This window comes from Pinus tabuliformis, chromosome 4_1 (assembly GCF_031772625.1).
Source record: "Pinus tabuliformis cultivar Carrire ecotype Pingquan chromosome 4_1, CPIR1, whole genome shotgun sequence".
Lineage (NCBI taxonomy): Eukaryota > Viridiplantae > Streptophyta > Pinopsida > Pinales > Pinaceae > Pinus > Pinus tabuliformis.
Genome location: NC_142303.1, coordinates 584047660 through 584060590, shown reverse-complemented (window position 1 = coordinate 584060590; position 12931 = coordinate 584047660). Strand labels below are relative to the sequence as shown.

Sequence of the window (12931 nt, the reverse complement as noted above, 5' to 3'; positions counted from 1 at the left end):
TATTTCCATTATCTAAATGTTTTACTGTCATGAAAAATAGATATTTCCATCTCAACATATCCTTGATCATTTGACATTTCCCTTGGTTAGTTTTTAAAGGTAATGGCTAAACATTTACAGAAGTTCTAATATTGTAAGCCTTACCATTTCCTTTTCATTTGTCAAGTTTAATTTCCACATTTTTTATTTCAATGAAACATTAAAGGTTGCAAACTTTGTGGTTATGATCCAACTGGTAGAATAAGGATGACTTTCTATGAAGCTCAAACCACTCACAAGACCCTTTAATACCACCATGCTTATTTGGCATGCCCGGGGTCTACAAAACCACAAGACTGACATAATAGATTTCATGCTTCAAGAAAACAGAAATACTTCAAGCTTGACTTCCATTACATTTTTTTACACGCACTATATGGTCTACCTTGTCCTCTGAGATGGACAGAGGTTCTTTGTGAAGACACACCAAATACAACCGAGTGATTTATGGCACAATGATTAAATAATGATAAGCCAACAAAATATGTACTATTAAACATAAGATATGCTCACTCAAGGGAAAGATTACTAGCCGGGGATTTAGACTCCAAACACCTAATTGGAAGTTGGTTTATGTGGCCTCAAACCAAATGCACTTGGGCTCGCATTTTTTCCTTGACTAACCAGGGGAATGCCCGAATGCTTTTCCCCTCTGTGAGGGCTATGTGTCTGTCTGATCTCACTTATACGGGGGCTATATATTTGTTTAGCTTCTGCAACTTGGGGACTTAATGTAGACTCGGATCCATGAATTAGTGTGCAATCACTCGAGCTAGTTATCCGTGGACTATATATGTGTTTGACCTCACCGCGACTTCATGTAATCATCTCATTCAAAAATTCGCCATCATTTGCACCTGTTCCCATGCTTCCTAGTCCGAACCCCTGAATTCCAGCTTCCTGCAATCAATATGTTACAGTTCAATTTATTATTGTTCATGCTGCAAGGCTTATGAAATAGAATTGAGTAATATTTTTAAAATTTGTTTGATATGTGTCTTGCACTCACTGTTATATTGCATGGCATTCCAGGGGCTTCTTCATACTCTGCTGCATCCAATTCTTGAAGATGTGCTCCTTTGAAAAACTTGGGAAGGATATACTGCCTCGCTGGGACTAACAAGTTACAACATGATTAGTAGTGGGAAGAGAACACCATCTATAGGCACCCATGTGATACCAAAACATGCCAGCAAATAACATGTCTGGAAAATGGTGAAAGTGGCAATTGTCTTGAAAGGCACCGTTTCAAGAAATGTAGCATGATACTCCTAAAGTTCTCTGTAACCATCAGTTCAACATTGATAAGATTTGAAAACTATATTACAAGCATTAAATTCAATCACATTATAGTTTGAATAAAGTTCATACTTGTATCTATGGCTTGGAGCAGTGAAAAGAAACAATAGCCTTTCCCAAAATTGATTTCCTGGCAAACTCTCTATGGCCATGAAGGCAAAGTAACCCCAAAGCACAGAAGTTGGGATCTTTCTAATGATGGGCATTACTGCAAGGCAGCCAACCACCATCAGAGATTGCAACAAATTACTCAATTGCTGTTCTTTCATCCACGTCCTTGTCAACATTAAAAATTGATTCATCAACTGGGGCATCCATATTCCCAGTACTTGCAGCCAACTGAATTGTGGTCTCTTTCAATTCCTTAAGTGCCTGCATAAATGGTTGGGACATGACAAGACAAATAAATAAAGGGAGAGGAAAATTAGATAAAATGAAACACCCAAACTCAAAAATAAGACCATTACCAAGGCAGGTGGAGGCTGATAAACCATTGGGGTCTGCATTTGCTCATAGGCTTCTTGCATGTTTCCGTATAATTGCCCTAAGGTTGAATTTTTCTGCATACTTTTTCGGATTGTTGTCACTAACTTGCTAAGCACCAACTGTAACAAAAGTACTTGTAAGTTACTCGTCTATAAAATGTCTGAATTGTGTCTTTTCCCTGAGAAGCTGCAATTGATAATTCCAATATATTGGTACCTGATGTTTGAGGGTAGCTAAGCCTTTCATGTGCATTGGAGATTCAGGAATAACACCATTTGAAGGAGGTATGCCAACAATACCACATAAAATAGTCTGTCACAATAAAAGGAAAATTTATGAATCCACTAGAGATTTTTTATGGAGGTGAAAACAAAGAATGAAGAGTTAGATCAAGATGTCTTCAGGAGAGAAAAAGCTCTTCCAGAATAGGGTAGCCAGTGACAGTTGAACCTAAACATGAACCCTGACAAAAATTACAACATGGTTCTAAATAATATATATTTACTGAGGTAATTTGCATACCAAAAATCCTAAGAGAAGTCATAATGGTATGAAGAAGGTTTTCTTAAGTTGAACTCATTTTGTTGGGCAAGTTGGGATGCAACGCTGTGACCAGAGACATTTATGCCTTCAGGATGAAATAGGGATGGAGACTTCAAGAATGTTCTCCAGCTTCTTCACAAAACAAATTGGCTGAGACTTTAAAGATTTCCCTAATGCAGACACCAAACTTCGAAACACAGCCACTTCAGGGCCTGGAGGGGGAGGCAAAGCTACTCTCAAAGCAGGATCCATGATTGTGGCCAAGATGAATCTAGGGTTATCTCAAATGCACGCATGGGCTATAACAAATTTATATCTATACATCTACCGAAGATTATTTTTGCATTTTCAAGTTTTTGTAGCTTTGAGAATATATGGTAAGAGAATCATATTTCTCTAACTCAAAATGCTTGTTTGCTGTATTTGGTGCATACATGTACAAATACCATAAATATCCATATTTGAGGAAAAAACAAATATGACCGAAATAAGAGTCTAGTCCAAAATTTATATTTGGAAAAAGCAAATACAGCTGAATACGATAAAATACAACCAAATACAATACAGTCAATATATAACAAAAATAAGGTCCATGACATATTGACAGTATTATTCATATATATGGCCAGATATGACCATATCAGTACTTTGGCCATATTTCTGTATCTGAAGGCCAGCTACAGCTGTGTGTTGTAAGTGTGATTTGCTGAACATTTTTTTGCTTACCAAACTCAAAAGTAGACTCAAACCTAGGAAATGCAGAATCATATAGATTTTCTATAACTCAATTCTATCAATATAGTTCTTCAGAATAAGACAAATATTATTACCTACCAAGTCTTTGTAAGGTTGCTGAAAACTCCTGCAACCTAACCACCTGTTTATGTAGCAGAACCATTTTGAGGTACAAAACATCCTAGAAATGCCCCTGACAATTTTCTGAGGTGTTGCCAAAACAGAAATGTGCCAACTGCCAACATAACGTTGTTCTCTGCATTTCTTCAGAATCTTGTTTCATAAATTGCAGGTTTGAGGAACCCAAACCTTGTGGTACCCACTCAGAACAACAAAACTAAAAAAAATAGCAGAATCTTTCTAAATGAAACATAAAAATTTGCAAAAAAGGAACAATATTCAACATATAAAAAGAGTGTTTCCAAGTTTACACGTAACTGCTGCATTTGGATTTATGACCCAGGTAACCATATCCTTGCGTGTTTTGGAAACCATTTCAAAGTTTCGGGTAAATTCAAGGGAAATTCTACTGTAAGAGAGCCTCAGCCTCATAATTTGATAGTATAATGTAAGGCATAATTTTATGGGTAATTGACTCAGCTATGAAAATGCAGATTTACTAAAATCCTCTAAAATGATATTTATCCTTTAACATATTTTTTAAACAACATTGGCTAACATGTGTAATGAGTAGCATTATGGTGTTTTTATAGTGAAATGCAACTGGAGTTTCTTCAAGATATATTTGTTACTGTATCATCAGTTTAAAATAAAGTTTGCCTAACAATTCCATCATTACAAGTGGTCAAAAGCCTAAAACAACAAACAAATGCATATTAACTTCAAAAATTTAATTTCCATATGCAACAACAAGTGTCATACATTTCTCCCTGTTATTTTCTTTAATATTTAAGAAAATAAATATTATCATCCACACTGATAATTCTTATAATATGTTCTTTCGTATCTTGGTCAGACGCTCAAGGACAGGTCTAATATCTCACTAAGTATTTTATAATATTTTAAGTTCTGTAATATACCTGGTGGATTGGTAATGTGACACGCACTGCTTGTCTCCATTTCGAAGCTTAAGGATATGGTTGAGAGATAGAGGTTGTCCTTTCAACTTTTTCTGGAAGCAAAAGAACATGGATAGAGAACATGAACTAAATATGACATCAAAAAAGTGGAAAGAGGATAGAGTGCAAGAGATTAACTAGAGTTACAAAAGAAAGGATGAAGAGGAAAAGGGTAAAAAGAAGAATCTACCATGGAATCAATCACTAAGAATGATCCAATACACTGTCTAACGATATTGCCTGGGCCCTGAAAAGTACCCATGCCTGAGAGGACCTAGCTAGATGATCCTGGGAGGCATCTGCCAAACATGAGCAGACCACCTCTGCACATTCAAGGGCAGTGAAGTCATGGCTTAAAGTGTGTGCATCATTGAACCTTTTGATGAAAGAAATTCGTAACCAAGCAAGCCACTAATTCTAACTTGTATAAGAAAGAATTTGCATTGAAATATTCTGGCAATTGGAGAGCAAAACCTTGGGATTGGCAGGGTATTGTTCAAAAACACCAATACAAATTGAGAGAAGCCTTACGGCAGTGTTTTCAGAGATGCCATTAACATCAACCGTAGGGATATTTAAAATTTCTGAGATGAGAAATCCACTGCTGCTAAATATCTTGGATCATTCCTCAAATGGTTCAACAATGTAGGCCACTTTGCTTGTTAAAAACATGTTGTCAGTGGTTTATCAAAGTCCAAATGACCGGGGTAAATGGCAAGATAATGTTAAATATGAAAAATCCATTGCATGCTCTGAAAAACATAGCAGAATAAGTGGAATCAGAGATTCAGCCATGGGTAAAATTAAGAGAAAAGCAAATTTTTGCAATGCTCGACATGGTCTAGTCAAATATTATGCATACTACGAGCAGCTCCAGTGTTGTATATAAAAACAGTCACCGTGGATAAACTTGGCAGCAAAATAAAGAAACATTCAATACAGTTGAGCATACTTTATATGAACCCTTAAAAATGTCATTCATGCCATTGCTCAGTTGGCTTGGCATCCTCTGTTTTATAAATCAAACAGTGTGAGCGGAACTATTTTGAGGAGTGTGGAAGGTTTAAGCATGTCTAGTTCCCGTTTTGGGCAAAGTGGTGAACATTGAACCTTAGCAAATAACACAGATCCAGAATTGTAGATAAGGCAAGATAAATTTATTCCACAAGATTTCTTAGTAAGCATTTTTCACCAACCCATTATGTCATGACAACAACACTTTCACGGTTGACATTTGACATTTGATCACTCTGATGGGCTTTGTAAAAATTGCAAATACTTCTTCACATTAAACAAATTAATCCAAGCCACCGTTTGTGTCTGACTTTTCCTTTGAGAATATTCTTGTTTCCAAACTTAGAACATCCCCCAGATTGAGTTAGTTAGGTAGAGACTAATCCTAAACGAGATTTCTCTGCTATATCAACAATAGTCTTAGGGTTAGTGTAGGGATTTCCCCCCTTGGTACGGAATTTTCTTAGCCTAAAGAGCGGAGTGAGTTAATAAGTGATAGCTAGTGACCCACTTGATTGTGTCCTCCAACTCCCCCTTTGAGTGAGGTTAGGGATTTTATTCTAGGAGGGTCTGAGAGAAAACACTTCCCACTCACCATGAAATGCAAATTGATGACCATGAATGGTCTTGATCTCCACATGATCAAGCACAACAAATTCATTGCTGCCATTTCCTTCTCCAATACAGATCAATCCTTCAAATCTCTGAAACAAGAAGAGTTTTGCTCATTGCCATTTGTGCACCCTTACTCCATCAGAGTACGATAGATTCCAAATGATGCAGCTCATAACAATTTTGTGGGATCTATTAAAGCATGTCTTCCTGAGGGTTAGAACCATTTTCTTCACGTTATGCTTTCCTGTCAAATTGAAAAACTCCTTCAGTTTTAACCAACATTGAGTTTAAATCCAAAATGACAATAGTCAATATTTGAATCTACACAACGTCTAAACATAAAGATTCAAGATCCCTCAGGTAACATGTGGACATGGAAATTGTAAGGATTAGCAGCATCTAAAGTTCACTCGTTCAATTACCTAGAGCCTTTGCATCTCCTCATCACAAGATTAAATAATGTTACAGACATTGATCAGAGCTGTTTTGCTTTCCAATGGAATATTTAAAAAATATAAAATTTTGATGCTGCCCAAAGAAATGATAAATAAAAGAACATGACCTTTTGACTGCTTGGACACCTGCAACATTGTTGATGGACCAAATACAGGCATTTGAATGCATTTAACTACGTAAAATGTACTAACTTGGATGTGAGCTCTTTTGACTAGCAATTAGTCAAAATCTGGTGTGATGATATTATTTCAGAATACTGTCCCTTAGAAACATCACAGAATCAGTTATAAGAGACTGCTTGAATATGCCTGTATATATGCTCTTTGTAAACAATTGAATAAAATGAGATAAAAACAAACTGCAAATGTCCATAGTAACATTTTCCAGAATTGGCTACACAAGGCAACTGAACGGTAAATTACTAATAAGTGGCAGAAATTTTGTCTTTGAAGAAGGCAATAAATATAGGAGCTCTTTGTTACCATAATGACATAGGGTGAACTTACAATGAATTACTGGAAAGAAAGTATCGATGAGAATACAATTTATCCTTTTAGAATCATTCCCCTTATGTACAGAACCAAAGAAATCAAATGATTTCCATACAACTTTTAGCTTGAGATGTTTTAGGAGTCAGACTTGTCTTAAAATACAATGATTACTCACAATGCACAAGGTTGGCGCATAGGTGTTAGCTGTCTGGTAGTTCCCGTTTAAGCATGTGTCGTCCTAGGAAAGGAGTGTGGAAGGTTTAAGCATGTCTAGTTCCCGTTTTGGGCAAAATGGTGAACATTGAACCTTAGCAAATAACACAGATCCAGAATTGTAGATAAGGCAAGATAATTTTATTCCACAAGATTTCTTAGTAAGCATTTTTCACCAACCCATTATGTCATGACAACAACACTTTCACGGTTGACATTTGACATTTGATCACTCTGATGGGCTTTGTAAAAATTGCAAATACTTCTTCACATTAAACAAATTAATCCAAGCCACCGTTTGTGTCTGACTTTTCCTTTGAGAATTTTCTTGTTTCCAAACTTAGAACATCCCCCAGATTGAGTTAGTTAGGTAGAGACTAATCCTAAACGAGATTTCTCTGCTATATCAACAATAGTCTTAGGGTTAGTGTAGGGATTTCCCCCCTTGGTACGGAATTTTCTTAGCCTAAAGAGCGGAGTGAGTTAATAAGTGATAGCTAGTGACCCACTTGATTGTGTCCTCCAACTCCCCCTTTGAGTGAGGTTAGGGATTTTATTCTAGGAGGGTCTGAGAGAAAACACTTCCCACTCACCATGAAATGCAAATTGATGACCATGAATGGTCTTGATCTCCACATGATCAAGCACAGCAAATTCATTGCTGTCATTTCCTTCTCCAATACAGATCAATCCTTCAAATCTCTGAAACAAGAAGAGTTTTGCTCATTGCCATTTGTGCACCCTTACTCCATCAGAGTTCGATAGATTCCAAATGATGCAGCTCATAACAATTTTGTGTGGGATCTATTAAAGCATGTCTTCCTGAGGGTTAGAACCATTTTCTTCACGTTATGCTTTCCTGTCAAATTGAAAAACTCCTTCAGTTTTAACCAACATTGAGTTTAAATCCCAAATGACAATAGTCAATATTTGAATCTACACAACGTCTAAACATAAAGATTCAAGATCCCTCAGGTAACATGTGGACATGGAAATTGTAAGGATTAGCAGCATCTAAAGTTCACTCGTTCAATTACCTAGAGCCTTTGCATCTCCACATCACAAGATTAAATAATGTTACAGACATTGATCAGAGCTGTTTTGCTTTCCAATGGAATATTTAAAAAATATAAAATTTTGATGCTGCCCAAAAAAATGATAAATAAAAGAACATGACCTTTTGACTGCTTGGACGCCTGCAACATTGTTGATGGACCAAATACAGGCATTTGAATGCATTTAACTACGTAAAATGTACTAACTTGGATGTGAGCTCTTTTGACTAGCAATTAGTCAAAATCTGGTGTGATGATATTATTTCAGAATACTGTCCCTTAGAAACATCACAGAATCAGTTATAAGAGACTGCTTGAATATGCCTGTATATATGCTCTTTGTAAACAATTGAATAAAATGAGATGAAAACAAACTGCAAATGTCCATAGTAACATTTTCCAGAATTGGCTACACAAGGCAACTGAATGGTAAATTACTAATAAGTGGCAGACATTTTGTCTTTGAAGAAAGCAATAAATATAGGAGCTCTTTGTTACCATAATGACATAGGGTGAACTTACAATGAATTACTGGAAAGAATGTATCGATGAGAATACAATTTATCCTTTTAGAATCATTCCCCTTATGTACAGAACCAAAGAAATCAAATGATTTCCATACAACTTTTAGCTTGAGATGTTTTAGGAGTCAGACTTGTCTTAAAATACAATGATTACTCACAATGCACAAGGTTGGCGCATAGGTGTTAGCTGTCTGGTAGTTCACGTTTAAGCATGTGTCATCCTAGGAAAGGAGTGTGGAAGGTTTAAGCATGTCTAGTTCCCGTTTTGGGCAAAATGGTGAACATTGAACCTTAGCAAATAACACAGATCCAGAATTGTAGATAAGGCAAGATAATTTTATTTTAAGTCTAAATAAAGCCTGACAGATAGGTAAACAGGACTAAGAAGTACAACCAGTGATGCCAATATGTAGGGGCACCCTATGCTACCCCAAAAGCATAAAACAAAATATAACAGGATCAAACAAGAGAACATGAACTAAATATGAGATCAAAAAAGTGGAAAGAGGATAGAGTGCAAGAGATTAACTAGAGTTACAAAAGACAGGATGAAGAGGAAAAGGGTAAAAAGAAGAATCTACCATGGAATCAATCACTAAGAATGATCCAATACACTGTCTAACGATATTGCCTGGGCCCTGAAAAGTACCCATGCCTGAGAGGACCTAGCTAGATGATCCTGGGAGGCATCTGCCAAACATGAGCAGACCACCTCTGCACATTCAAGGGCAGTGAAGTCATGGCTTAAAGTGTGTGCATCATTGAACCTTTTGATGAAAGAAATTCATAACCAAGCAAGCCACTAATTCTAACTTGTATAAGAAAGAATTTGCATTGAAATATTCTGGCAATTGGAGAGCGAAACCTTGGGATTGGCAGGGTATTGTTCAAAAACACCAATACAAATTGAGAGAAGCCTTACAGCAGTGTTTTCAGAGATGCCATTAACATCAACCGTAGGGATATTTAAAATTTCTGAGATGAGAAATCCACTGCTGCTAAATATCTTGGATCATTCCTCAAATGGTTCAACAATGTAGGCCACTTTGCTTGTTAAAAACGTGTTGTCAATGGTTTATCAAAGTCCAAATGACCGGGGTAAATGGCAAGATAATGTTAAATATGAAAAATCCATTGCATGCTCTAAAAAACATAGCAGAATAAGTGGAAGCAGAGATTCAGCCATGCTCAAAATTAAGAGAAAAGCAAATTTTTGCAATGCTCGACATGGTCTAGTCAAATATTATGCATACTACGAGCAACTCCAGTGTTGTATATAAAAACAGTCACCGTGGATAAACTTGGCAGCAAAATAAAGAAACATTCAATACAGTTGAGCATACTTTATATGAACCCTTAAAAATGTCATTCATGCCATTGCTCAGTTGGCTTGGCATTCTCTGTTTTATAAATCAAACAGTGTAAGCGAAACTATTTTGAGGAGTGTGGAAGGTTTAAGCATGTCTAGTTCCCGTTTTGGGCAAAATGGTGAACATTGAACCTTAGCAAATAACACAGATCCAGAATTGTAGATAAGGCAAGATAATTTTATTCCACAAGATTTCTTAGTAAGCATTTTTCACCAACCCATTATGTCATGACAACAACACTTTCACGGTTGACATTTGACATTTGATCACTCTGATGGGCTTTGTAAAAATTGCAAATACTTCTTCACATTAAACAAATTAATCCAAGCCACCGTTTGTGTCTGACTTTTCCTTTGAGAATTTTCTTGTTTCCAAACTTAGAACATCCCCCAGATTGAGTTAGTTAGGTAGAGACTAATCCTAAACGAGATTTCTCTGCTATATCAACAATAGTCTTAGGGTTAGTGTAGGGACTTCCCCCCTTGGTACGGAATTTTCTTAGCCTAAAGAGCGGAGTGAGTTAATAAGTGATAGCTAGTGACCCGCTTGATTGTGTCCTCCAACTCGCCCTTTGAGTGAGGTTAGGGATTTTATTCTAGGAGGGTCTGAGAGAAAACACTTCCCACTCACCATGAAATGCAAATTGATGACCATGAATGGTCTTGATCTCCACATGATCAAGCACAACAAATTCATTGCTGCCGTTTCCTTCTCCAATACAGATCAATCCTTCAAATCTCTGAAACAAGAAGAGTTTTGCTCATTGCCATTTGTGCACCCTTACTCCATCAGAGTTCGATAGATTCCAAATGATGCAGCTCATAACAATTTTGTGTGGGATCTATTAAAGCATGTCTTCCTGAGGGTTAGAACCATTTTCTTCACGTTATGCTTTCCTGTCAAATTGAAAAACTCCTTCAATTTTAACCAACATTGAGTTTAAATCCCAAATGACAATAGTCAATATTTGAATCTGCACAACGTCTAAACATAAAGATTCAAGATCCCTCAGGTAACATGTGGACATGGAAATTGTAAGGATTAGCAGCATCTAAATTTCACTCGTTCAATTACCTAGAGCCTTTGCATCTCCACATCGAAAGATTAAATAATGTTATAGACATTGATCAGAGCCGTTTTGCTTTACAATGGAATATTTAAAAAATATAAAATTTTGATGCTGCCCAAATAATTGATAAATAAAATAACATGACCTTTTGACTGCTTGGACGCCTGCAACATTGTTGATGGACCAAATACAGGCATTTGAATGCATTTAACTACGTAAAATGTACTACTTGGATGTGAGCTCTTTTGACTAGCAATTAGTCAAAATCTGGTGTGATGATATTATTTCAGAATACTGTCCCTTAGAAACATCACAGAATCAGTTATAAGAGACTGCTTGAACATGCCTGTATATATGCTCTTTGTAAACAATTGAATAAAATGAGATAAAAACAAACTGCAAATGTCCATAGTAACATTTTCCAGAATTGGCTACACAAGGCAACTGAATCGTAAATTACTAATAAGTGGAAGACATATGAAGCCACTTACCCTGATTCAAAAGCCGGCTACAGATGGGCAGGACCTGCATAAAGGGGCTAATTTCTCGCGCTCAGCCAACAATTCTGTCAAATACCGAGACTGTTGTTTTTGCTGCTGCAATGGCATGAGCCGTTCAAATCCAAGAAACCATGGATACGAAAACAAGAGAAGAATAAGCTGATTGAAAATGCAAAAATATCGCACCGGCACCGAAACTGTTGCTGGTAACTAGAACATTTAGATCTGAGTGAAAAAACTTATTTCAAAACCATTTTTATACAGGGACCAGGGAGCCATATACACCATAAATCCGGAATTCATGCAAACAGCGGGCTGAATCCGTGAAAACAGCATGCAAACAGCGGGCTGAATCTGTGAAAACAGGGAGCGCCCTCCATTTGAAAACAAATCAAATCTAACCTCCCAGGACCAAATCGACCCTCACAAACCACTCCCAAACCAGAAAACCCTACTCCCAAATCAGAAAACCCAAACTGTAAATCAGAAATGGCGATTTTGCTATCCCAAACCGGGAGCAAATATCAAAATGGGGCGATTTTAAGAAAAATACCATTCGGTTAGTTTACCCGCCCTGGGCTAAAATTAAAAAATAAGTTAATTTTTAAATAAAATGAGGGCTAATTATATAAAAAAGTTTTTATTATTTAATTAAAAATTCGCCCCATTAAAATATAAAAAGCCTTAAATTTCGCCTTTGGGCGATTATTCGCCCCTAAAATTAACCTTGCTTTGATTCTGTGGAATAGGCAAATCGGCAATAATCTGGATCTTGGCTGGGTCAACCTGGATGCCTTGAAAAGAGATATAATGGCCCAACACTATCCCTTCATTTAACATCATGAAGCACTTTTCGTTGCTGAGGGACAGGTTAGCTTCAATACACCTTTTCAAAACTCTCTCTAGATTTTCTAATGCATGTTCAAAAGAATTGCCATATACTGAAAAATCATCCATATACACTTCAACACAATCATGAATCAAATCAGCAAAAATAGCTAACACAGCTCGCTGAAATGTAGCTGGAGCGTTACAAAGTCCAAATGGCAAAACATTGTAGGCATAGGTGCCCCAAGGACAGGTGAAGGTGGTTTTGTCCTGGTCTTCAGAGGCAATCCGGATCTGGTTGTAGCCACTGAAACCGTCAAGAAAGGAAAATGATGATTTGCCGGCTAGGGTGTCTAACACTTGATCAATGAATGGCAGTGGGAAGTAGTCTTTGAGCGTTGCTTTGTTCAGCTGTCTGTAATCAACACAGATGCGCCACTTGCCATTTTTCTTGGGCACAATAACCAATGGGGATACCCACTGACTGTCAGAAATAGGATATATAAAGTTGACTCTCAAAAGTTTTTGCAACTCCTCTCTGACAATGTCTTGGAGCATGGGGTTCATTCTTCTTTGTGGTTGCCTCACCAGTTTAATGGTGCTATCTGTGTAGAT

At 36.9% G+C, this 12931-nt stretch overlaps 1 protein-coding gene across 1 annotated transcript; it reads right to left on the bottom strand.

Moving 5' to 3' along the window:
- Positions 1-1420: 1420 nt before the first annotated feature.
- On the bottom strand, positions 1421-12031 carry LOC149177308 (putative boron transporter 2). The gene is made up of 4 exons (XM_089423379.1): positions 11480-12031; positions 2041-2136; positions 1806-1943; positions 1421-1710 (listed from the first exon to the last, which is right to left on the bottom strand). Exons 2-4 carry the CDS (start codon positions 2074-2076, stop codon positions 1585-1587), a joined length of 300 nt encoding a protein of 99 aa, XP_089279505.1. The 5' UTR covers positions 2077-2136; positions 11480-12031; the 3' UTR covers positions 1421-1584.
- Positions 12032-12931: the final 900 nt, after the last annotated feature.